The sequence below is a fragment of the Oncorhynchus keta genome, chromosome 10, assembly GCF_023373465.1.
Source record: "Oncorhynchus keta strain PuntledgeMale-10-30-2019 chromosome 10, Oket_V2, whole genome shotgun sequence".
In the NCBI taxonomy this organism is placed as follows: domain Eukaryota; kingdom Metazoa; phylum Chordata; class Actinopteri; order Salmoniformes; family Salmonidae; genus Oncorhynchus; species Oncorhynchus keta.
The window spans coordinates 73,654,426-73,682,221 of record NC_068430.1 but is presented as its reverse complement, the minus strand read 5'-3'; the positions used below and the strand labels follow the sequence as shown (position 1 = coordinate 73,682,221).

Here is a 27,796-nt window from a genome sequence, read left to right as displayed (position 1 = left end):
AGCTTGTGGTAAAGTAACCACATGCTTCTGGCAACAAAAAAAAACAAGTCTGATTTTCATTGGATGGTTTGAACGGGCCTATGAACTATAAACACACCAATACTGAGGGGGAATCTATTCCCGCTTCCCCCTCCCTTTTCGGGAGCCTATATGAAGTGTCATCAACTACGCAACTCAATTAGCCGACCCATTGAAGAAAATACAACCGACATGCTACAGGGGAAAAAAAGACGATTCCGCAAGTAAGAGAAAGAGATCGGGATTATTTGTGTATTAGTAGGCCTATTGTACTGTTAGACATTTACTGCACTGCTGGAGCTAGGAACAAAAGCATTTCGCTGCACCTACTTTAACGTCTGCTAATCTGTATACACATACACGACAAATACACATTATTTGATTTGAAAGAGATGCACCCCAGACAATGAAGCTTCTAAAAGGTTGAACATTTGGTCTCCGACACACAAGAACCACCCGCACTGTCCCATATTCTGGCCTGTCAAACTGCTCTCATAGAACGATAAAACATGCTGTCGTCGTTGGTTATTCTTTTTGATGTAGGCTAACCACCGCAGAATAGACCCAGCATCCCGCCACTTCGTCATCACATGGGTTTTATATTCAGACGACTATTTTGTTCTCAATGTTTATTTTTTATATTTTTATATAGCCTCATATTTATTTTGACTTCGATAATAATAAATAATAGGCATATAGGCAAAATATTATAAATGTTATAATAAATGTTAAATAATGTATTATAATAAATTATAATATAAATAATATCAGGCCTACATTTAATTAAAAAGAGTGGTTTAAATAAAAAGAGTGTGAGAAAATACATGTGGGATAATAAGCTGTTTATGATAGTCAGACACATCACAGTAACAAAACGGAGTAGTTACCACTTGTCTAGACAATTATAGTAGACAATTATAGCAAGCATCGGGGATACAGGTGAGCTTTGCTTGCATTGTGGTGCTTCACTTTTGATCGTTTAGTGTCACACAGTCACACACGAAATAAAATAATATGACTTAAATAATACAATAATACACCTGTCGGCACTAAAGTAATTAGTCTAATCAATAACAAATACTCCTCTTTTGACTGAGATGTAGATTTAGACTGACGTGAATCAAATAAGTCCCCTCTTAAATTAATTGTAATTGTAACATATTGTTAAAGTGTAAAGGTATTCTACATATCAACCTTAGAAATAATATGGCAATGCTTTGAAAGGCTTTCTCCGGTGATGATATTAATTTACATAGCACGTACCATTATAGCGCAGGGAGATGTGCCAATTCTCTCAAAGACCCATTTTACTTTAAAAATTCTGCTTCCAAAAAAAGTGAGAGAGAGCGAGAGGGAGAGAAGAGGGCGAGAGAGCGCGACTCTGTTTTTTCTTCGGTGTTACCGGAAGCAAAAACAAGTCCTTTAAACAAGTCGGCCTGTGGCCCAGAAAACGGTCTTTGAAAAAGTTAGTCTTCTCTTCTGCGAGAGAAAAGGAAAGGAAGGACAGCGTAGCAGCAGACTCCCTACTTCCCCTAGTGATTCTGGATTCTTCTTTTCACTTGTTAGCACAAGTTGCATCCATCGTCAACGCTCGTCGACGGGCCAAGAAGTTCGGGAGATGTTCGAGTCCAAGTTCTGTGCCTTCAACACCGAGCAGTGAAAGAAAGTTCTGCAACTAATCAGTGACGTGAGAGAGACGCCGAACCACCAACAAACGTCTCACAAATAGGTAAACTACTGTGTGGACGGAGATAAGATAGAAAGTAAGTTTGTGTTTATGTATTTTCTCCACCTTCAAAATAACAGCTCTCTGCTCCCGTTTCCAAAATGTGTATCCAAACTAACACCCCAATCTCTTCCTCCAACTGTCTGTCTTCTCGTTCTGCTTTCCCCTTGTCCCCCTCTCTCACTCTTGATCCACAATCGGAGAGTCCCCTGGTCCCACGCCTCCTCCTCCTCAAAGCGTACGAGATGAAAGAGACGTCTTCAAAATCGTTATTGCATTGCCGAGATACCAAAATGCCTACACCGCAGCAACAAAGACCTGTCGAGAAATCCTCGTGTAAAATGCTGCCTACTGATGCGATAGCCGTAGCCTACGTTCCAATATCAATACTGATAGCGGTTTATTCCCCAAAATCAGCTACACAAAATGAGGTTAATGTCCCTTTAAAATGGAATAAGAATGATGGCAGTTGTATAGCCTTATTAGCGTCGGGGCCGGTCAGAGCGATCAGCCGGTCGTGGTCTCGTGGAAGCGTCGAGTTGGTTGAATTATTAATAACGCGAACTGTTCGCAGTCTGTCGCGGGGAGCAAGTGGCCAGGGTAGCAGCTGGGGGTTTAGGAGCATTATGCGGGCTCGGGCTAAATCACGGGCAGCGGGGATTACGGGCTGCCTGTACTGTCTTGCGCTACCGTTACCAGCCGCAGAGGAACGGAGAGAGAAAGAGGGAGATGAGTAAAGGATAGAGGTGTCAGGTGTAGGCTCGTGGAATAGTCCAGGTCAGGTCAGGACAGGTAGTTAGTTCAACTTGGAACTTTGCCCTGTGTTTCATAGTGACATTCATTAACTGCAGTCGATAGAAACCTAATAACTATGCCAACATTCAAAATAATGACGTATTTCTAGGTCATTTGGGTCAGCGACAGTTTCTAAAGTGGCCAGAGTGCGCGGCCTTGCGCGTCCTTTGGCAGTGCCACACATTTGGTGAGATGAGGCAGCGCGCGCTCCGAGGCCTTCCCAGACGTTCTCATAAAAACGCCTCAAAGTTCCGAGCCCATAGAAAATGATATGTAATATGTATGGATCATGGATGCAATAGCAATTGAATTTGGAATATCCCACATTGGAATATATAAAAAGGGTTATGGATAGAACCAAAAATAGTTCTATGCTTACTTCATATACGGCACCCCTTAAGGTTCTAGAACCGAAGTTGGTTCCACATAGAACCCTATATGGAACCAATTTTGGTTCAGTGAAGAAGAACCCCTGGGGTTCTGATCAAAGAACCCTACAACACGGTTCTATATAGAACATTTAGGGGTGCCATATGAAGCAAGCAATATAACCCTTTTTGGTTCTGTCCAGAACCTTTTTTTCTAAGAGTGTATCACAGAAAGTTGACTATCAAGACACAAGCTGAGGAAAGTTTAGGCCATCTACCTAAGTTTATTTAGCTAACAGGTGCAGGACAATTGATGTGACATTACTGAATTCAGGAATGGAATTTAACCCATGCAGTTGGGTTTTAACACATAAATGGTTTATTGTTCTGTGTCTGTCCTGCGTGACTATTCTTTTCGGGAGTTCGTGCAGTTTTTCAAAAGGTTATATTGGACTGATATGCCGCTCAAATTTTCAACGTAGGTTGAAGACACAAAACACACACACACACACACACACACACACACACACACACACACACACACACACACACACACACACACACACACACACACACACACACACACACACACACACACACACACACACACACACACACACACACACACACACACACCACAAAAAGGCCTCCCCACATGCGTAAAAAAAAACAACAACTTCTAAATAGGCTATTTATGTCGTTTTGATTAAAAAACGATAATCCCTTTTAACGATAAATGTTCACTGATTTTGTTATTATTTTGAGGTTGATACTATCCGGACTCCAATCTGGAGCTGGTCAACCAGACATGCCACATATAGCCGAGGCCTAAGAAATACAACCATCAACATGGGTGGGGACCAATACAAACAATACATTGATTTTGATACGCTAAATATATCTTTTTTTATACGTTGAGGTCTAATCTTTGGTTTGTTTGAGATGAAATCATTTGGAGCTATTCAATCAGACACGCAATGACATTCCTGCAGCACATCACATCAGGAGTAACATAACGGCGTGATGAATTATTGAACATTGACCTCCCAACGCATTTGGCCTCATCTATTATTCATTCATTGAATTATGATTTAAGTTATCATTTAACACGAGAGGGTTAAAAGGTGTGGGGGGAGGGTGGTGCGGGAGAAAGTCTGTCAAGAACGCGACAAAACATTTCCCTCAAAGTTTATGCTCTGCTTTTGAACATAAGAAATAGACTGCAGTGTGTTGAGGAGTGTAGCCTGGAAACGAAAGACAAACAGAGTTGAACTTAATCCTCGCACAGTTAGGCCAGTTATTTCCCCTAACTCATTTTAACAAACAAAACAAAAACATTGTGATAAATGTCTCTCAAATATGTCTATCTTTGGCAACATTATTTTACCATGGTAATATTGATTTTCACAGGCCGTAGACAAATGTTCTCTCTGAAGCAATCAAAATAGAATAGAGATTCCAAATTCCAATCGTTCCTCTTTTGCCGTCTGTTGTAGGTCATTTCACCGATAGAATATAGCTTACCACAATAACAAATATTAAACAATAACTAGGCTAATAAATACAACTTCGATCACTAAATAGCATGCAGGCTATGATGATATATTGACAATAGGATCTTAGTTGTGAAGATGAGATGACCCACTGTTTATGTATCAGACCTATGAAAATGTCACTTAGTTTAACTGTTAATTGTAATAGTCTATCAGCTATAGCCTTTTTTGGAATAACTATACACAATTTTATTTTCAAAATATGTTGTCCATTTAATTATCTAGGGCAAGTCCTTATTAATTCATATACAGTATTATTTTATAACAAATTATTTGCATACTTCCCAAAGCCTACAATAAGGGCATTTAATTATTTTAGTCATTCATTTTCAATGCATTGGATTTTCATCGTTAACTGGCACATAGTGTTTTATAAGTTATTTCAGTCTTTTTTTATAATTCTTTACAGAATTTCGAACATCATATTATATTTCACACGCAGGTGCTAATTGAGAAGCTGCCTCTTCGTTGACACAGTAAAGTATATCTACGAATGAATCCTTTATATACTCCATCGTTACAAATTATATTTCTTCATGGTCACAATATCAATTTAGCATAACCAGTTTCAATTTAACCCCCTAGAAACCGGTTTGACAATAGTTTTCATTCAGCAAACAAATGTATTACTGTTACACATTTCAGAAGAATAATGACACATCTAAAAACGAAAAATGACTTTTGTTCAACAAATATTTAAAGGTTAAGAGTTGAGGAACCGAATTTACCTCCAAAGCAATTTGTCATGTGTGATATTATGGTTAATTCTCATGGTCCTTTTTTTAAACACTTATCTATTCTTTGTATTAATTGAAATAAAAATAAATAAAAATACTAACAATATGCACAATTCTAGGTATAATAAAACGGTTCTAAAGAAAATAATTTTAAAGTAAAAAATGTGGCAATCAACTCGTAAAATATCCCATCTGAAAGATAAACACTTTGTTGAAAATAATATTGTTAAAAAATGTATATTGCATTAAGACTAAACGAACGAAGAAAAACGAATAATGACTAGCTATATCGAAAAATGTTCAGTATGACGATAAATTAATGCAAGAACTTGGACCAATAGGACTGGATATGCCTGCAGTATCGGGGCTATAGAAATGCATATAAAATAGGAACCTCTATTATGGTGGTAAATTCTGCAGTGCATTGTGCACGAGGGCACTGCAATGAGTCGGACTCATGTCGCATAGCCTATATATTTTTTTAAATAAATACTAAACCTCTGTCACATGTGGAAATAAACACACTAATTTCAATGAAAAACGTAGTGAAATTTCTCTCAAAAATATGACAACTGACAGATGAATAATTAATAACTATATATTTTTTAAGTGGCCAAGGCTTGTTGATGGCATGCATACACGCGAAGCTGGCTGTCCTATATTCACAACTCAGTGTGGCAGGGATGAAACTGCACTCAAAATTGTATTTTCATGATTTGACAGTAGAATCAATAATTATAATATATTCTAATCTAGGCATAATATAATCTATTCCTGCAATATGAAGTCTCCATGCCCCCCTCCAGTTTTACCCTGTTCAGTGGCTGTTGCTGTAGGTCCATAACCTTTGTATTATAGTAATCATTCCCTATTTTTATGTATATGTGATTAACATTATTTACTTGAAACTTGGTAGATGAAAACTATTTGTTTATAAAAACATTGAAATAATGTTTTTAAGATGTTGGGATAAAGTCATAAATAAACTAATTCGGATTTGCTTGATTTGGCTTATCAAACACTATTAGGCCTGGGCTAGGCCGCCTAGCCAAGAAGAGAAAATAACACTAAGACTGTAAGCCTTCAATGCTGGTAAAAACGGCTTCAAATAGTTTGTTTTCACTTGGACGGAGACAACATGGGGCCAAACCATTCTCTTAAAAAATATCGAAATAATACTATATTCCAGGGAGTTAAAAAACAAACATTTGAACTGTTGTTGCTGTGCCGACGCAATACGGCCTAATTGTCTCCACACAGCAAGAGCAAAGGCAAGCCTTAACGCGAGCCCTCTACGCGTCAATTAGAGGAAGCTTTGGACTAATTAAAGGTAATTAAGGGTTAGCGGTGCACAGCGGTTACCGCAGCCCCCATCTCTCGCGACCGCATTGTTTTAAGACCAGCCATTATGTGGGCTATGAGTCTTAAAAACCTCACTGGCTGGAAGCTCGAGTGACGGCGGTATATGGAACGGTCAGAGCGGAACGTTCAGCTGGGACCCTCTTTCAACTTCTCTGGCTCTTTATCGATTAGACAAATTAGTTCTGGAAGAAAAAGTTATGGGATAGGTGCCCTGTTGTTCTGAAAAAACAAGGCACAACATGTTATTGCAGCATAGAGGGCAAGTGTCAGTGTTGAGAAAGACATATTTCTATCACCTTTCCTAAAACACGTGGATGTATTAATTACTGAATTACATATTCCCTCACACCAGGAACGGGCTCACCACTTTGCTCATCATATCATTTAGTATAGGTGAGCAGTTGAACAATATAGATCCACACTAATCTCATCCAGGTGTACACACAGAGACTCAGCCCTCAAACTGGGCCTTCGGTCAGGACATCTTCTATCTAGAGTTGAATTATTAACATGAACTTCATATCGATGGACCTACTAAGAGCAAACGTAAAACACACAGGAGACCAAACGGATATGAGGAAATATGATGACTGCCGATGTGGCCTTGACAAGAGGTCTCCGACATACAGAATCCCCACCCTGACATTACAGATCCATACAGACACGGTCATGTTAGCAGGCCTATCTCAAAATTCCCTCAAGCAATCAAATCAAGATAAAGACAAGAGTTCAGCCTTCAACATTAAAACCCCAAACCAAATCTGATCTGCCTAGCAGGCCTATACTGTGTGTTCCTCCTCTGTTTGGGACTGGTCAACAGAGCTGTGAGAAGGGAGAAGTGCCATATCCCACACAAGGTCGTTCGTCCCAAATGGAACACTATCCCCCATAGGGCAGTGTTCAAAAGTAGTGCACTACACAGGGTTTGGGTGCCATTTGGGGCGTACACAAGGCCCTGGAACACACAAGGGCCTGTTTGTCTGCAGGCTGAGAGGGAGAGGGGTTTATTCTAGCATCGCATTGCGACTGACTGAGTGTTGTCTAGCATTACAAATCTCACTCTCTGGCTGGATGGAGTTTGGACGGCTTTTCTGGCCATTTCTCCTTTTCTCTGTCTGCATCTCCTTTACAGTCTGACAGTGAGAGTAACAGAAAAGAGAGGGAGGGAGAAAGGGGGAAGGAGAGAAAAAACAAAACAAAGTGAAACAGAGGCACTACTGGCCAACCAAGGGTTGCTAGCTGCCCCCTGGCTGGCTGACCAACAGGCTCTCACAGTCTCTTTACAAGTTGTTCCAAACGTGTTTAAGGTTAAGTTTAGACATTAACTCAGAATTTTCCAGGTTAGGGTTAAGTTTAGGCATTAACTCAGAATTTTCCAGGTTAGGGTTAAGTTTAGGCATTAACTCAGAATTTTCCAGGTTAGGGTTAAGTTTAGGCATTAACTCAGAATTTTCCAGGTTAGGGTTAAGTTTAGGTATTAACTCAGAATTTTCCAGGTTAGGGTTAAGTTTAGGCATTAACTCAGAATTTTCCAGGTTAGGGTTAAGTTTAGACATGAACTTAGAATTCTTAAGGTTAGGCATTAAGTCTGAATAGTTCATGTAAGGGTTAAGGTTTGGGACAGGCTGAACACAAAAATCAACAACAACTTTCTATCGCTGGATTCGAACATACAACCTTTGTCACCAGAGGCAGATGCTTACGCCCATCCTCGTCCACAACACCCTAGCAAAACCCAAACCTACTTGAAGGTAACAGTGCTGTTACCCCTAGTGGTCTTTTCACATGTCAGCTCCCGACCTCCTCAGACATGGATGGACATTGAATACTGATTTGTGTCCCAGGTGACCTGGCTGGGCTTGATACAGTTAGGTTTAGAGCGTATAAAGTATGTGCCCATCACTGTGAGACTCAATACCACGTGGCTGTGAAACTCCACTAAACCCAATACACAACTAATACTCAAAGGCAAAAAAGTGAGTTGAGTTCCTGGTTGCTAGATTTCTGGTTACAGGACCAGGAGTTGAAAACGGAACACTACCCTGGTAATGACAGGCCTGTCCAGGCTGGTACAGTCTGGTTGGACCGGTGCTTATCACCTACTGCCATGGGCAGCTCTGTAAACCTGAATAGATACTAGGAGACGCAGGCTGTCGCGTGTGCTCACACACACAGACACACACTCACACAGACACACAGACAAACGATAGCCATGCACACACACCAGTACATCACTGGGCCAAGCTTCCTGTTGTCAAAGAGTCCAGTCACCTAAGTCATAGACTGTTTTCTCTGCTACCGCACGGCAAGAGGTACCGAAGCACCAAGTCTAGGACCAAAAGTCTCCTCAACAGCTTCTACCCCCAAGCCATAAGACTGCTGAACAATTAATCCACCAGACTATTCACATTAACACCCCCCTTTGTTTTTACACTGCTGCTACTCACTGTTTATTATCTATGCAGTCACTTTACAAATGACCTGGACTAACCTGTACCAGCGCACATTGACTCGTTATTGTTATGTACATTTATTGTGTTACTTTTTGATTGATTAGATTTTTTAAAACTTTCGTTAATTTAGTAAATATTTTATGAACTATTTCTTGAACTGCATTGTTGGTTAAGGGCTTGCAGTAAGCATTTCACTGCAAGGTCTACTACACCTGTTGTATTTGGCACATGTGACAAATACATTTTTTATTTGATATAAAAACATTCATACACCGAAATAGAACCACAAGATGCACTCATGCACAGACACCTGCCCCTGAAATGGAGCAACCGAGCCATCGACAGCGGCAGTGTGTACCTCAGTAGGCTTTCTAAGTAAATACTCCCTCCCATTAAACAGCCATAAACTGTTTGCAAACGTGACACAGGGCAGAGAAACCAGTAATTACACCTCTAAGTCCACATGTTGGTCAAAGGAGGAGATGGAACACACAAACCGTCTTCGGTTCAGCCGTGAGAAAACAAGCTAATTAACTAAGCAGTGGGCCGGGTCAGTTAGAGTTAGCTTCAGCTTCTCTTAGCCAACACAGTTGTTGTTTGTAAAGAGGACTGGTGCAGTGGAGGGTCTACAGTGTGTGTGTGTGTGTTAAAGAGTGTGTCTCTGTCTGTGTGGTGTGTGTGTTCGGGGGGGGGGGTGCTCTGCTCCCCCAGGAGAAAAAGAGTGGACTCCTAATCTGTTTTCCTGGCTCTTCTTTAAAGGGAGAGCACGACACTAGAGACACTCTCTGATCTGCTGCCCCATCCCTCGCTTTCTCTCTCTCTCTCTCTCTCTCTCTTTCTCTCCTCCATCTCTCCATCCTTCTTGCGGTCCCTTTAGCTTTTACCCCTGCTGTTTTGGCCAGTGTGTGTGTGTGTGTGTGTGTGTGTTCTTTTCATTCTGACAGCCCCTCTCCTCTCCTGATGCCGTAGCTATAGAACTGTGACGCCATCATCACATCACTCACTTTTGATTAGTTTTCCTTCCAATCTGTTTTCTATTACAACAGAATGCATGTATGTACTGTGTAAAGCCATAGGCTGTCACAGTGCTTAGTCTTGTGTAACCAGACAAGTGTGTCTCTGAATATTGCATATACTCAGCTGTGACCAAGATTATAATGCTTTACATTGTGTGGTGGTAGCTAACTCACCCATCCACTGTTAATGTGTAGCTAGAATTAGCGACCACCTGGTAGGTTTAGTAATGTTAAAAAATAATAATAATTCATGATGCCACTTATTTAGCGGTTTAGATGACTCACTTACATTTATATTTAAGTCATTTAGCAGACGCTGTTATCCAGAGGGACTTACAGTTGGTACGTTCATCTTAAGATAGCTAGGTGGGACAACAACATATCACAGTCGTTGTGAGTACGTTTTTCCTCAATAAAGGACATATCAGCAAAATCAGAGATTGGGGGGGGGTCGGGGGGAGTCAAGTGTAAGTGTTACTTCAGGAATTCTGAATATAATTTTTATTTGAGGTGAGGAGGAGGATTATTTAAGATACTCTGGAAGCTGAAATGATCTCGCCCCAAAATGGACGCCGCCCGTCACTCGATGGCCACCATTTTGTTGGCTCTAGTCTGTTTTCGGCACTTCTCGTGTATAGCTTTTTGGATGAAAATATTTTGGATGAAACTACTCTGTCTCTGTGTCCCACTCCTTAGATGACTGCTTGTCTTCTTATTGGTTACGGTTTGTGTATTTTGAACTCTTTGACCAATGAGAACCAGGCGTTTGACGTTTCCCTCCCTCTCTCTGTTTCCAGGGGCTTCCTGTCTGTGATCGGGGGAGAAATGGGCGCTGTCCATCACCTTTACTGACTCTACTGGGAGAGAGTGAGAGCAAAAGGGGGAAGGGGGGGTAGATAGGGAGAGCGAGGGAAGGAGAGAAGGAGAAGGGGAGAGAGAGAAGGGAGAGAGAAGAAGAGTGCAAAAGAGCTAGAAAGACAGAACATTAGAAAAATGAAGAAAGATAAAGAAAGATGGAGGGAGAAAAAGACAGAGATCTGCCTGGATTTTTGATCCTGCCTGGGCAGAACTCGGCTGTGATCACAACATTAATATTCATGAACTCGGCCCCTCACATCCCAACTCAGACCCCTTCCCCACACCCTCTCCCCCACCACCCTGTCTCCCCCTCACCCAATCCCACTCCATTGGGTGGCAACACTTGGTAGTGCCACATGGTGAGACAGCTGTTGCAGGCCAACATGGGCATCTGTGCCCACTACAGAGAGAGAGAGTTCAGGCGAGGAAGGAGGCAGGCGTGGGGTGGCATCAGTTGGGCCAGGGCAGGGAGAGATAGGCCATCAGTGGGCCAGGGCAGGGCAGGGAGAGATAGGCCATCAGTGGGCCAGGCCAGGGCAGGGAGAGATAGGCCATCAGTGGGCCAGGGCAGGGAGAGATAGGCCATCAGTGGGCCAGGGCAGGGAGAGATAGGCCATCAGTGGGCCAGGCCAGGGCAGGGAGAGATAGGCCATCAGTGGGCCAGGCCAGGGCAGGGAGAGATAGGCCATCAGTGGGCCAGGCAGGGCAGGGAGAGATAGGCCATCAGTGGGCCAGGCCAGGGCAGGGAGAGATAGGCCATCAGTGGGCCAGGCCAGGGCAGGGAGAGATAGGCCATCAGTGGGCCAGGCCAGGGCAGGGAGAGATAGGCCATCAGTGGGCCAGGCCAGGGAGAGATAGGCCATCAGTGGGCCAGGGCAGGGAGAGATAGGCCATCAGTGGGCCAGGCCAGGGCAGGGAGAGATAGGCCATCAGTGGGCCAGGGCAGGGCAGGGAGAGATAGGCAATCAGTGGGCCAGGGCAGGGCAGGGAGAGATAGGCAATCAGTGGGCCAGGGCAGGGAGAGATAGGCCATCAGTGGGCCAGGCCAGGGCAGGGAGAGATAGGCCATCAGTGGGCCAGGCCAGGGCAGGGAGAGATAGGCCATCAGTGGGCCAGGCCAGGGCCCACTGTCGTTCTGCCCCTGAACAGGCAGTTAACCCACTGTTCCCAGGCCGTCATTGAAAATAAGAATATGTTCTTAACTGACTTGCCTGGTTAAATAAAGGTAAAAAAAAATCAGTGGGCCAGGCCAGGGCAGGGAGAGATAGGCCCTCAGTGGGCCAGGACATTGAGGGCAGGGAGAGCAGGGAGAGAGGGAGAGAGGGAGACGACCCTGATGCAACCTGAGGCCTGGACTGAAGGAGAGATAAGGGAGAGAGAGGGGTATAATCACCCAATTCCAGCCTGTATGGGGAAAATTAGAGAGATGGAAAGAGAGGGGGGTAGTTGTGCCATAAGCATCCGATGCCAGCTGTGGGTAAAAGGTAGAGTGACAGAGACATTGAAAAAGAGAGGGGGGGGGGAGAGACAGGGAAAAACAGAGCGAGAGACAGGGAAAGAGAGAGAGCAAGAGAGACTGGGAAAAAGAGGGAGAGAGAGGGAGAAAGAGACAGGGAAAAAGAGGGAGAGAGAGGGAGAAAGAGACAGGGGAAAAAAGAGCGAGAGACAGGGAAAGAGAGAGAGCGAGAGAGACTGGGAGAAAGAGGGAGAGAGAGAGAGACTGGGAGAAAGAGGGAGAGAGAGGGCATCACAAGCATCCCATGCCAGCTTGTTATGGGTGAGAAGTAGCACCTGTCCTTTAAGAGCAGAGTGGAGCATTAGCATGATAAAACCATCCATACTCCCAGTCCCATGTGAAGTGTTGAGTTCTCTCAATACATACACTAACAACCCCATCCATTCTCTCTCTCTCTCTCTGTGTCTTTCTCTCATCTCCCCACACCCCCTCGCTCTATCTCTATATCTCTTCTCTCTTCATCCCTCTTTCTCTAACACCCCAACACCTCCCCATCCCTCCCTCCCTGATATCTACAGAGGGCATGGGACCATTCCCAGGGTGATTATCCCATGCCAGGTGCCCCCTCCTCCCCCTCTCCTTTCCTCACTCCCTCAGCCCCACCACACACCCTTGCCATTTCCCTCTCTCCCCGAGCGCCAGCAGTGCCCCCCCAGTGGCAGTGCCAACGTGGGCAGCCTCTGCCTTGGCGGTTCCCGGGCCTTCTGGTGCCCCAGATAGGCCGTGTGTGAGTGTGTGCGCAATGGGCCAGCCCTATGTGGGCATCGCCAGACCTTTAAACTGTGTCAATGCTCCAGATGCTGAGAGAGACTGGGATTAGAACAGGCGGACAGGCATCCGTGTGGACACACACACACACCAACATTAATATTGTATTAGGATCCCCATTAGCTGTTGCGAAAGCAGCAGCTACTCTTCCTGGGGTCCACACAGAACATTAACCATGACATAATACAGAACATTAATAGACAAGGACAGAACTACATACATTTAAAATTAAAATATACATGCTTTCATACATTACTGCCTTCGTAATCACGTGAGTCATAATGCTACTGAATGCCAGTGTAACACACTAAAATGCCTTCGTAATCATCTGAGTCATAATGCTACTGAATGCCAGTGTAACACACTAAAATGCCTTCGTAATCATGTGAGTCATAATGCTACTGAATGCCAGTGTAACACATTAAAATGCCTTCGTAATCATGTGAGTCATAATGCTACTGAATGCCAGTGTAACACATTAAAATGCCTTCGTAATCATGTGAGTCATCATGCTACTGAATGCCAGTGTAACACATTAAAATGACTTCATAATCATGTGAGTCATGATGCTACTGAATGCCAGTGTAACACACTAAAATGCCTTCGTAATCATGTGAGTCATAATGCTACTGAATGCCAGTGTAACACATTAAAATGCCTTCATAATCATGTGAGTCATAATGCTACTGAATGCCAGTGTAACACACTAAAATGCCTTCGTAATCATGTGAGTCATAATGCTACTGAATGCCAGTGTAACACACTAAAATGCCTTCGTAATCATGTGAGTCATAATGCTACTGAATGCCAGTGTACCACACTAAAATGCCTTCATTAATCATGTGAGTCATAATGCTACTGAATGCCAGTGTAACACATTAAAATGCAATAACAAGGAGGTGCGTTGCAAATAGGCTGACACTTTTGGCTAAATTCCCCTGATGTGAATGAAGCTACCTTGTTTCTATAGTTACCGCCCGTAATGGGTATCCTGGGGTAAAGTATAGACTTTTTACAGATACCACCCGCTATGGAATTCTTTAGGTACAATGCAACATTCATGAAATAACCAGGCCTTGAATCTTGAGCCTTGTTACAGTCTATCACCCTTAACGGGTTAGCTGAGATAGTGTAATGGGTTACAGTCTACCACCCTTAACGGGTTAGCTGAGATAGTGTAATGGGTTGCAGTCTACCACCCTTAACGGGTTAGCTGAGATAGTGTAATGGGTTACAGTCTACCACCCTTAACGGGTTAGCTGAGATAGACTGCAACCCATTACACTATCACCCTTAACGGGTTAGCTGAGATAGTGTAATGGGTTGCAGTCTACCACCCTTAACGGGTTAGCTGAGATAGTGTAATGGGTTGCAGTCTACCACCCATAAAGGGTTAAGGTCCTTGGCTCCCACTGAGGCTTTCATCTCAGCCGTGATCAGAGTTAACAGACGTGAACGCAGCAACCTTGAATCGGTTGGAGTTTCCTTCCTTTAAACTTCCTATTTCATGGTTTCCACCTCAACAGCTTGTCTTATATTTCCATCTTAATTCCGCTACACCACATTCACACCCAGCAGTGTCCAACAGTCACTAGTGATGGGGGGAGAAAATCGATACAGTTACATATCGGGACATCGTTTTTTTTTAACGATAAATCGTATCATTTCGACAATATCACAATATTATTATTATTATATTATTATTTTTGCGCTCGTTGGCTGTACCTGCACCAGAACAACAGTATTTTTCCTTAATAGCTTGTTCTCCATCTTCTTTTTTAAATAGGGACACAAATGTTTTCAGCCCTCTTGTTTCCATGACTGGTCAAAACTCCTGATTTAATGTCTCTCTCTTGTCCCTCTGCAGCAGACATGGTGAGCAATATGTCTGGAACATCAAATCGCAATAAAAATCACAATATCGAACCGCAATACACATAGAATTGTGACAATCGTATCGGCACCAAAGTCTAATGATAATATGGTATCTTGAGGTCCCTGGTAATTACCAGCTCTACCATTCACACTCATACCAGTACATAAAGGTATCAACTCAAGGACAGAACTACATACATTTCAAATACGAATACACAATTGATACCCTTAAGCGCAATGTTCCATACATCAACAATGCTTCGCTGTACTGAGGAAGGTCCAGACGTCCTGATGTCACGGCACCAATGTTCGTAACACACACACGTGCTAAACACGTAACACACACACACACCATCATCCATGAAAGTAAGTTATTGCTACCATTTATGTTCGTATTTACAACTGCTGTGCAGTATCACTGCAGCTTGCTAAAGCATTTGTAATGTACTTTGCACAAATAAGTTAGTTACTTATCAATATAGAGAACATGAATAATTTGAATATAGTGGTTTAATTATATTGCAAGTCAAAAGGCTTTGGCAATGGCGTCACATGATGTATTAATGCCAGAGCAGCACCTTTGAAAGTGGATTTGGATTACACAGAGAGAGAGAGGAGGGGCCTTGGAGACCTGACATACACACACCCCTGTGTCCACACACTGGCCCTTTAGCTGGGTGCCAATACCCCGCGGGCATGGAGAGAGTGGAGACAAACACGCTTATACATTCAGGCACATACAGGGCCTCCAGAAAGTATTCACACCCCTTGACTTTTTCCACATTTTGTTGTGTTACAGCCTGGATTTAAAATGGATTCAATAGAGATTTTGTGTCACTGGCCTACAGACAATACCCCATCATGCCAAAGTGGAATTATGTTTTCAAAAATGGTAACAAACAAATTAATTAAAAATGAAAAGCTGAAAGGACTTGAGTCAACTATTCAACCCTTCACATAATAAGCTGCATGGACTCAATAATAGTGTTGAATGTGGTTTTGTATGACTACCTCATCTCTGTACCTCACACATACAATTATCTGTAAGGTCCCTCAGTCAAGCAGTGAATTTCAAACAAAGATTCAACCACAAAGAACAGGGAGGTTTTTCAATGCCAGGCAAAGAAGGGCACCTATTGGTAGAATTTTTTAAAAAAGCAGACATTGAATATCTCTTTGAGCATGGTGAAGTTATTAATTACACTTTGGATGGTGTATCAATAGACCCATTCATTACAAAGTTACAGGCGTCCTTCCTAACTCAGTTGCTGGAGAAGAAGGAAACCGCTCAGGGGTTTTACCATGAGGCCAACGGTGACTTTAAAACAGTTACAGATTTGAATGGCTGTGATAGGAGAAAACTGAGGATGGATCAACAACATTGTAGTTACTACACAATACTAACCTAAATGACAGAGTGAAAAGAAGAAACCTGTACAGAATAAATATATTCCAAAACATGCATCCTGTTTGCAAAAATGCACTAAAGTAAAACTGCAAAAACTTTATGTCCTGGATACAAAGCATTATGTTGGGGGAAATCCAACAAAACACATCACTGAGTACCACTCTTCATATTTTCAAGCATGGTGGTGGCTGCATCATGCTATGGGTATGCTTGTCATCGGCAAGGACTAAGGAGTTTTGTTTTGATAAAAATAAACGAAATAGAGCAAAACACAGGCAAAATCCCAGAGGAAAGCCTGGCTCAGTCTGCTTTTCAACAGACACTGGGAGACAAATTCACCTTTCAGCAGGATAATAATCACATTTCTAAAAACATGTTTTCAATTTGTGTGTGTAGATGGGTGAGAGAAAATATACATTGAATCCATTTTGAATTCAGACTGTAACAACAAAATGTGGAATAAGTCAAGGGGTACAAATACTTTCTGAAGGCACTGCATGTGTACACAGTGACAAGCAGTCATGCACGTGCACGCGCACACACACACCAGGATGGTGCTGAACTGTTCTGAAACAGTTGAAGAGCCACATTAGTATTAGGGGGAGGGGAGATGGTGATGACACCAAGATTGTAAATAAGGGTGGCACATGCGCTTGCTGAAATTAGCTAAGGCTGTATACCATATACAACATCCACAGTCAAAATAATTCAAGTGAGTGAGTGGAAATGTTAACACGGGCCTCTATCTCTCTCTCTGTGTATGTACAGTGGGGCAAAAAAGTATTTAGTCAGCCACCAATTGTGCAAATTCTCCCACTTAAAAAGATGAGAGAGGCCTGTAATTTTCATCATAGGTACACATCAAATTATGGTGGAAAATAAGTATTTGGTCACCTACAAACAAGCAAGATCTCTTGCTCTCACAGACCTGTAACTTATTCATTTAAGAGGCTCCTCTGTCCTCCACTCGTTACCTGTATTAATGGCACCTGTTTGAACTTGTTATCAGTAGAAAAGACACCTGTCCACAACCTCAAACAGTCACACTCCAAACTCCACTATGGCCAAGACTAAAGAGCTGTCAAAGGACACCATAAACACAATTGTAGCCCTGCACCAGGCTGGGAAGACTGAATCTGCAATAGGTAAGCAGCTTGGTTTGAAGAAATCAACTGTGGGAGCAATTATTAGGAAATGGAAGACATACAAGACCACTGATAATCTCCCTTGATCTGGTGCTCCACGCAAGATTTCACCCTGTGGGGTCAAAATGATCACAAGAACGGTGAGCAAAAATCCCAGAACCACACGGGGGGACCTAGTGAATGACCTGCAGAGAGCTGGGACCAAAGTAACAAAGCCTACAATCAGTAACACACTACGCCACCAGGGACTCAAATCCTGCAGTGCCAGACGTGTCCCCCTGTTTAAGCCCAGTACATCTCCAGGCCCGTCTGAAGTTTGCTAGAGAGCATTTTGATGATCCAGAAGAAGATTGGGAGAATGTCATATGGTCAGATGAAACCAAAATATGGCTTTTTGGTAAAAACTCAACTCGTCGTGTTTGGAGGACAAAGAATGCTGAGTTGCATCCAAAGAACACCATACCTACTGTATGGGGGTGGAAACATCAAGCTTTGGGGCTGTTTTTCTGCAAAGGGACCAGGACGACTGATCCGTGTAAAGGAAAGAATGAATGGGGCCATGTATCGTGAGATTTTGAGTGAAAACCTCCTTCCATCAGCAAGGGCATTGAAGATGAAACGTGGCTGGGTCTTTCAGCATGACAATGATCCCAAACACAACGCCCGGGTAAGGAAGGAGTGGCTTTGTAAGAAGCATTTCAAGGTCCTGGAGTGGCCTAGCCAGTCTCCAGATCTCAACCCCATCGAAAATCTTTGGAGGGAGTTGAAAGTCCGTGTTGCCCAGCAACAGCCCCAAAACATCACTGCTCTAGAGGAGATCTGCATGGAGGAATGGGCCAAAATACCAGCAACAGTGTTTGAAAACCTTGTGAAGACTTACAGAAAACATTTGACCTCTGTCATTGCCAACAAAGGGTATATAACAAAGTATTGAGATAAACTTTTGTTATTGACCAAGTACTTATTTTCTACCATAATTTGCAAATAAATTCATAAAAAATCCTACAATGTGATTTTCTGGATTTTTTTTCTCATTTTTGTCTGTCATAGTTGAAGTGTACCTATGATGAAAATTACAGGCCTTTCTCATCTTTTAAGTGGGAGAACTTGCAGAATTGGTGGCTGACTAAATACTTTTTTGCCCCACTGTATGTCCTCCTGTCTGTCAGTGAGCAGTAGTTAGTTCTAGTAGTACCAGTCAGTTCTGGAGTGTTAGCCCTCCTATCTAGTTAGTAGTTAGTAGTACCAGTCAGTTCTGGAGTGTTAGCCCTCCAATCTAGTTAGTAGTTAGTAGTACCAGTCAGTTCTGGAGTGTTATCCCTCCTATCTAGTTAGTAGTTAGTAGTAGTAGTACCAGTCAGTTTTGGAGTGTTATCCCTCCTATCTAGTTAGTAGTTAGTAGTACCAGTCAGTTCTGGAGTGTTAGCCCTCCAATCTAGTTAGTAGTTAGTAGTAGTAGTACCAGTCAGTTCTGGAATGTTAGCCCTCCTACCTAGTTAGTAGTTAGTAGTACCAGTCAGTTCTGGAGTGTTAGCCCTCCTAACTTGTTAGTAGTTAGTAGTAGTAGTACCAGTCAGTTCTGGAGTGTTAGCCCTCCTATCTAGTTAGTAGTTAGTAGTACCAGTCAGTTCTGGAGTGTTAGCCCTCCTATCTAGTTAGTAGTTAGTAGTAGTAGTAGTACCAGTCAGTTCTGGAGTGTTAGCCCTCCTATCTAGTTAGTAGTTACTAGTAGTAGTACCATTCAGTTCTGGAGTGTTAGCCCTCCTATCTAGTTAGTAGTTAGTAGTTAGTAGTACCAGTCAGTTCTGGAGTGTTAGCCCTACCAGGAGCCCTCCTATCAGCCTCGGTTGGCACTGCGTTGGCAACAAGCCCTAATTTAGGGAATTAAAAAGCACTAGACAGGCCCTTTGTGCCACTGCGCGCCCGCTTTAATCTCCCCACGCCTCAGCGGGCACCCACAGCACGCGCACACACACACACACACACAAACACACGCACACACACAGCGTCAGAAGTGGGCACGGTGCCCATATGACCCTGGGCAATATGGAAATGTCCACCAAAATCACTAACTAAGCGCCCAGGCTGCCTCTGGTAGAGTCAGTACACAGTGGGAACACACTCTAATACCATCCCCCCACTGCACTGAAGCAGAGATGCACAGAGATACACACAACACCACACCACACACACCACACCACACCACACCATATCACACCACACACAACACCACACCACACCACAACACGCAGATGCTTGCACATGCAATTAAATGTATGCATAGTTGTATTCATAGAAAGGGCGGGAGAGACAGACACACAGACACACACACGCATACGCATGCATTATTTCACTGTCTTTTTCTATCAAACACAGAAGTTTGTGTTTCTCTTTGAAGTGTGGGTACGTGTAACTGCAGTGTCGACGACAAGGCCAATTTCTCATGAGGTCATCCATCACCTCTAATGAAACTGGCAGAGCCTAACTGTCTCGCTGTGTGTGTGTGTGTGTGTGTGTGTGTGTGTGTGTGTGTGTGTGTGTGTGTGTGTGTGTGTGTGTGTGTGTGTGTGTGTGTGTGTGTGTGTGTGTGTGTGTGTGTGTGTGTGTGTGTGTGTGTGTCTCTCCCTGGGCAGATCCACTGGCGCCTCGCTAACCCAGGGAGGAGAAATGGACTGATTTAATTACAGATGAAACACACACACACAGGCTGGCTATCACACAGACAGATTTTTTTTCACACAGACTCGCACTCAAAGAGCACAGATTTTAAACAAAGTTCATAAATACACACCTTTTTTCAAGCCAGTCTGTTCATGTTAGCATGTGAGGAGGCTACAATGGGGAGCTGAGTGGGTGCTGACTGGTGTGATGTTGACATGTGTTAAAGCTAAGCAACAAAGCCAAAGCTAACTTAAAAGTGGCAATCAGCAGTTGTTACATCCATTTTTGCACTTAATTATACGTACCGATAGATTTTTGAAGAACACAACGGAAAAATGCCTCATGAGCTTAGTTCAACTGTCGTACCACATCAGAACCAAAAATATAAGCGTGTTTTACTTCAATGTTTGCAAACAATGTAAATTGTAAACCAACACTATATAGCCTCAAAACATGGTTAAACCTATAAAGTTGACATCATGGAGGGTCAGTCCCATAGCTTTATATGTTAATCTGAGTGGTTACATTTCTCCAGCATCATCCCTCAGCTTTTGACAGAAACAGGAGCTTTGTTATTGTTTCTCCTGCTGATTGCTGCTTTAAGTAGCTTCATAACACGACAGCATGAGAGTTACAGCTGAGGATAAAATGATCAGCGTTTGTTCAATCTGTAGTTAAACGGTCCTCTTTGATGGTGAAGGAGGTGAATATCTCTTTGATTCTTGTTACGAAACCAATAACTAGCCTGCTAATATTGTTGCACTCATTAAGTCTAGGGGTCTCAGGCCTAGTTAACTGGTCTGTAACCGGATTTAAGCCTGTAAATGTGTGAGAAATCAGCGTATGCGCCTAGGTGTTGAAGGTTCAGTATGGATGGAGTGTGTCCTGGATAGTGTGTTTGTCTATGTCCTAGCACTAACCCCCCCCCCCCCATATCATAACATTCTAAAGAAGGGAAAACCAGCTGATGATTGGCTCTGTCATTCAGGCTAATTTTCATCCAGAATTTAGATGTACGGCTGTTGGCCAAAACCTTGGCCACTAGGCTAGAAGCGTTGCTCCCTTCACTCATCAATATAGACCAGACGGGGCTTGTCGAAGGCAGATACTCGTAGCATAATATAAGGAAACTTCTAAACATTATTCAACATGCAAATCTATATAGCCCAGAGGCCTTAGTGATCTCACTTGATGCAGAGAAGGTCTTTAACAGGGTCGAGTGGACCTATCTGATTATGACACTAGGAGATGAGTTCATCAAATGGATAGGGGTATTTGACACCTGTCCTACTGCTGCTGTTCTCACCAAAGGGGTCAGATTTCACACTAGGACATGGAACCAGGTAGGGTTGTCCAATGACTGTTCTGTTATTAGCTGTGGCAATAAGGCTGGAGGATGCTATAGGTGAGATCCAATAAGGGACCAAAGGCAATAACATTTCTCCATATGCGGATGATGTTTCGCTGCTCGTGTAGAAATTCTATTCCAAAACTTGTAGACCTTATTACCTCTTTAGGAGCTTCCTCTAGGTATAAAGTCTGAGGCTATGACACGTGGTGACTCCCAGGCTGTTAATTCAACAATCAGCCTTTCCAATGGCCTCCCTCTGATTTCACGTACTTGACTATTCAAATCTCTCCTGTGCTAAAATGCATGTATAGATGACCCCACTCCTGCTCTCTATTCAAAATGATCTTCATAGGGGGTGTTGCCTGCCTCTGTCGTGGTTAGGCCGTTCTCACCTTATCAAAATGATCTTCATAGGGGGTGTTGCCTGCCTCTGTCGTGGTTAGGCCGTTCTCACCTTATCAAAATGATCTTCATAGGTGGCCGTTGTCACCTTATGATCTTCATAGGGGTGTTGCCTGCCTCGTGGTTAGGCCGTTCTCACCTTATCAAAATGATCTTCATAGGGGTGTTGCCTTATCAAAATGATCTTCTCTGTCTGTCGTGGTTAGGCCGTTGTCACCTTATCAAAATGATCTTCATAGGGGGTGTTGCCTGCCTCTGTCGTGGTTAGGCCGTTGTCACCTTATCAAAATGATCTTCATAGGGGTGTTGCCTGCCTCTGTCGTGGTTAGGCCGTTGTCACCTTATCAAAATGATCTTCATAGGGGTGTTGCCTGCCTCTGTCGTGGTTAGGCCGTTGTCACCTTATCAAAATGATCTTCATAGGGGGTGTTGCCTGCCTCTGTCGTGGTTAGGCCGTTCTCACCTTATCAAAATGATCTTCATAGGGGGTGTTGCCTGCCTCTGTCGTGGTTAGGCCGTTCTCACCTTATCAAAATGATCTTCATAGGGGGTGTTGCCTGCCTCTGTCGTGGTTAGGCCGTTCTCACCTTATCAAAATGATCTTCATAGGGGGTGTTGCCTGCCTCTGTCGTGGTTAGGCCGTTCTCACCTTATCAAAATGATCTTCATAGGGGGTGTTGCCTGCCTCTGTCGTGGTTAGGCCGTTCTCACCTTATCAAAATGATCTTCATAGGGGGTGTTGCCTGCCTCTGTCGTGGTTAGGCCGTTCTCACCTTATCAAAATTAATATTCTCCCTTGCCTGCTATACCGTTTTCAAATGGTCCCACTTTTACTTCCCAGAAAAACCTTTACCCAGTTAGACCGTGCTATCATAATTTTCTTCTGGCCAAGGAAAAGACTTAGGGTGAAGTACAGCTATCTCACTCTACCTACCAGGTTAGCTGGTCTAGCAGCCCCTTCTCTTAAATGTTATCAACTGGCATCTCAACTGAGCTTTATTGAGAGTATTGAAAACTCAAGAGCCTCTTGGCTTAATGGTGAATCAGCTACTATTGGGACAATCCCACTCCGTAAATGTTTATACATATCGCAGACAAAGATAGGCAAGTAACTAAAGACAATTCATTACATGCTGAAGAACATCTCTCTATCTGGGGACAGGTCCGAAATTTAGAAGGGCACAATGATTGTTCCTCATTACTGACCCCTTTGAATGAAACCTAATGTGTCTTGTCTTTACAGTAAGTCTCAGGAAGCAGGAGGTTCCCTTATTCATTGTTTCTGGGATTGTTGTTACATAAAAACCATTCTGGTCGGAGGTTCTACAGGAGATACATAACGTTTCTTGAACACACTCTCTCCAGCTGGGAGCAGCGTTTTTTAGACGGAAATTAGAGAGGAGCTGCCTCTTCGATTTCCTTACGCACATGTTACACATTTTATTACATTGTGCACAAAAAAATTATTCTTCTGCTGTGGATACCTGATAAGGCTTCCTCAAGAAGTCAATGGGAACAAAGGGCCATTGATTTCATTCCCAATGAGGCTTTCTCTACTTTAAATAAGCCTCATCAATTTCTTAAGATGTGGGACCCCTTCGTGAACCAACTCCGTCAAAACAAAGTGTCCATTTCAGGACTGTCAGGCCTGGCCTGGCGCGATTCAGCTACTCGAGGACAAATCTACTTTATGTAGGCGGTTTGTACTCATACTTGACCTCTGTGATTGTGTAGTCTGACGCTTATTGTGGGTCTATGATCTGTATACTGATTAATGGTATTTTATTTATTTTTTATTGTTGTCTTGTCTTGTCCTGTCTGTCTTGTCCTGTCTGTCTTGTCCTGTCTGTCTGTCTGTCTGTCTGTCTGTCTGTCTGTCTGTCTGTCTGTCTGTCTGTTGTGCTCTTCATTCTCCTGTGTCTAGTGTTTTTATTGCCTTGTTTTGTGTATTTTTCTTACTCTGTAAAAGCCACAAAAGTTAATACAAATGATATTTAAAAAAATATATAATAATAAAAAAAAACTGCAGTTAAGTGCTAACAAATACTGGCATAGTCAGTGAAAAGCTGATTGGCATTAGCGTTAGTATGCTAACTAGCCTAGCTGCTTCTCCCTGCTGCTCTAGGCAGGTTCACAGTGTTAGCACACTAACTATCCTAGCTTCCCTCCCTACTGCTCTAGGCAGGTTCACAGTGTTAGCACACTAACTAGCCTAGCTGCTTCTCCCTGCTGCTCTAGGCAGGTTCACAGTGTTAGCACACTAACTAGCCTAGCTGCTTCTCCCTGCTGCTCTAGGCAGGTTCACAGTGTTAGCACACTAACTATCCTAGCTTCCCTCCCTACTGCTCTAGGCAGGTTCACAGTGTTAGCACACTAACTAGCCTAGCTGCTTCTCCCTGCTGCTCTAGGCAGGTTCACAGTGTTAGCACACTAACTAGCCTAGCTGCTTCTCCCTGCTGCTCTAGGCAGGTTCACAGTGTTAGCACACTAACTAGCCTAGCTGCTTCTCCCTGCTGCTCTAGGCAGGTTCACAGTGTTAGCACACTAACTAGCCTAGCTGCTCCTCCCTGCTGCTCTAGGCAGGTTCACAGTGTTAGCACACTAACTAGCCTAGCTGCTCCTCCCTGCTGCTCTAGGCAGGTTCACAGTGTTAGCACACTAACTAGCCTAGCTGCTCCTCCCTGCTGCTCTAGGCAGGTTCACAGTGTTAGCACACTAACTAGCATAGCTTCCCTCCCTGCTGCTCTAGGCAGGTTCACAGTGTTAGCACACTAACTAGCCTAGCTTCCCCCCCTACTGCTCTAGGCAGGTTCACAGTGTTAGCACACTAACTAGCCTAGCTTCCCTCCCTGCTGCTCTAGGCAGGTTCACAGTGTTAGCACACTAACTAGCCTAGCTTCCCTCCCTACTGCTCTAGGTAGGTTCACAGTGTTAGCACACTAACTAGCCTAGCTTCCCTCCCTACTGCTCTAGGCAGGTTCACAGTGTTAGCACACTAACTAGCCTAGCTTCCCTCCCTGCTGCTCTAGGCAGGTTCACAGTGTTAGCACACTAACTAGCCTAGCTTCCCTCCCTGCTGCTCTAGGCAGGTTCACAGTGTTAGCACACTAACTAGCCTAGCTGCCCCTCCCTGCTGCTCTAGGCAGGTTCGCAGGTTCACAGTGTTAGCACACTAACTAGCCTAGCTGCCCCTCCCTGCTGCTCTAGGCAGGTTCGCAGGTTCACAGTGTTAGCACACTAACTAGCCTAGCTGCCCCTCCCTGCTTCTCTAGGCAGGTTCACAGTGTCCTTTCCTTAAAACAAAGACACACTTTGGCCCAGAAACCGGATACACTCCCACTTCTCCTCCTTCTCTCTCTGCCTTTCTCCTTCTCTCAATCTCCACCTCACACTTTCTTTCTCCCCTTCTCCCTCCTCACCCCGTCACTCTTTCCCTATTTCTTTTTCTGCTTCTCTTTCTCCCTTCTCCTTTGCTCAACCCTCTCTTTCCTTCCCCCCTCTCCCTTTCCTTCTCTTTCTTATTCTCTCCATTTCTCTCTCCCCACTGGTTTCACTTAATAAGCTTCAAAGGGTTTCTGGGCAACGTGGTATCTTAAAAAAAAGTAACCATGGCATTTATTTGGCACACAACATCTTCCCTCTTTCTGAGGATATGGGGGTTGCCATGACATCGGTGGGCACCTTATAAAGCACACCATTGTTGCTGTTTGTGTGTATGTGTGTATGTGTGTATGTGTGTGTGTCTGTGTGTGTGTGTGTGTGTGTGTGTGTGTGTGTGTGTGTGTGTGTGTGTGTGTGTGTGTGTGTGTGTGTGTGTGTGTGTGTGTGTGTGTGTGTGTGTGTGTGTGTGTGTGTGTGTGTGTGTGTGTGTGTGTGTGTGTGTGTGTGTGTGTGTGTGTGTGTGTGTGTCAGGCGTCTTGTGCCAGCTTGGTCTAAACGCTCAGGCTCCTCATATGAAACGCAGAACGTTGCCTATGCCAGGGAGGAGAGAATACAATTATACCGGCCAACTCATGCTTACCAGACTAGTCACACACATTCTCTCTCCTTTACTCTCCCTCCCTCTGACACACAACTGAAAGGTTACATACAGCGTTCACACTAAACTATGATAATTCTATAAGATAAAATGTTGTGGTTAGGGGCGATATAGGCCTATGTGTTAACAAGTAGTGTTTAAAATAGTTTTTTTCTCTCTCAGTGCCAACTCCTCCCTCTCTAACAATGATCTCCTGTAGCTCCCCTTCCCCACACTACCCACTCCTTAGGCTCTCTTCCTCTATGCCCAGAATGCTTTACTCAGACACCACTGAGCACACGCACACACAAACCTCTGTCAGACACACACACACACACACACACACACACACACACACACACACACACACACACACACACACACACACACACACACACACACACACACACACACACACACACACACACACACACACAATGGGCTGAGGGTCTTGGGCCCATGCAACCATACTATATGTGGTGAGTTCTCATCTCACAGCTCTATATTCTGGGCCTCTGGTGGTCTCTATTGGTCACTGTATGTAATTACATTTCTATTCAACCTCGGGTACGAGGCTGGAATTGATTCATTCAATGTAGTTGAAAGAAAACTGATATTATTTCATTTAAAGTCTGCATTGAACCATCCTATTGCAGCTACTGTATATTATAAACATTGCTGTTTAAAAAAAATCTGTTTATGTTTGACTAACTGATAGTCAGGGGCCAAGACACTAAAGCAAAACCTTTCTCCCCTCTAAGCCAAAGTGGACTTATTTTGTTACGGGTGTTGATGGCAGAATTCCCAGTACAGAATTAGGGCCTCTGAGCTCTGATACCGCTCCTGAATCCCATTCCCAGCAAGGCATCATTGCTTTCCTGGTGATCACAGTGGAGGACACCCCTTCTATGTCAAGACAAGTCTCTCTCTCTCTCTCTCTCTCTCTCTCTCTCTCTCTCTCTCTCTCTCTCTCTCTCTCTCTCTCTCTCTCTCTCTCTCTCTTTCTCTTCTCTCTCTCTCTCGTGCGCACACACACCTGGTGATCACAGTGGAGGACACCCCTTCTATGTCAAGGACTCCCTCTCTCTCTCTCTCTCTCTCTCTCTCTCTCTCTCTCTCTCTCTCTCTCTCTCTCTCTCTCTCTCTCTCTCTCTCTCTCTCTCTCTCTCGTGCGCACACACACAAAGCCTCATGGGTTCACACACACAGCCTCATGGATTCACACACACACACAGCCTCATAGGTTCATACAGTGTAAGTGAGCTACTCCCCGAGCCCAGATAGGATTTAGTTATTAAAAGTGAGTAGTACTACTGTTTGAGTAAAGGTTAGACAGTGTTACTGTGACTACTGACTAAGGCTTCTCATACTGAACCTGAAGGATCACTCACACAGAGGACGAAACAGAAAAACATCTGATAAAACTGCAGTTCCTCACAATAAAATGACAGCTCTTAAGATTTTTAAAATAGAATGAAGACCAGCTCTATATACGACATTAAAACAAATAGTTTCAGTACAGAGTAGGAAGTGAAGTCACTTGTTCTACATTCCAGTGTTACCATGTCTGTTAACATCTGTTCTCTTGTCACTCAGTCACATCATCCTGTGATGACTCTAAACTTAGTGATACCCACATCTTTTTTTCAACTATACTGAACAACTGAGCTGATTGGAACTCTGGGTCCAATTCATTAAGGCAGGCCTTTGAAGGCGTTAGAAAAGTCCCCTTTATCAAAATGTTCTCTGGGCTGGCTCAGTCCAGT

At 43.6% G+C, this 27,796-nt stretch overlaps 1 protein-coding gene and 1 long non-coding RNA gene across 15 annotated transcripts in view; one reads left to right on the top strand and one right to left on the bottom strand.

The window, feature by feature from the left end:
- The window catches only part of LOC127932342 (nuclear factor 1 X-type), a 164,895-nt gene extending 162,431 nt beyond the window's left edge, over nucleotides 1-2,464 (bottom strand). The window contains 1 exon segment of the mRNA XM_052527915.1: nucleotides 1,282-2,464. Coding sequence (XP_052383875.1) covers nucleotides 1,282-1,284 — 3 coding nt within the window. The 5' untranslated portion in view covers nucleotides 1,285-2,464.
- On the top strand, nucleotides 134-27,032 carry LOC127932345 (uncharacterized). Of its 14 annotated transcripts, XR_008144910.1 has the most exons (7): nucleotides 134-242; nucleotides 1,585-1,781; nucleotides 10,826-22,086; nucleotides 22,436-24,311; nucleotides 24,368-24,424; nucleotides 24,596-25,101; nucleotides 25,159-27,032. It is a non-coding gene; the product is annotated as an uncharacterized LOC127932345 (long non-coding RNA). The 14 variants fall into 14 exon arrangements; XR_008144911.1 differs by lacking the exon at nucleotides 24,368-24,424 and having other exon boundaries at nucleotides 22,436-24,254; XR_008144909.1 differs by lacking the exon at nucleotides 24,368-24,424.
- The last annotated feature ends 764 nt before the right edge of the window (nucleotides 27,033-27,796 follow it).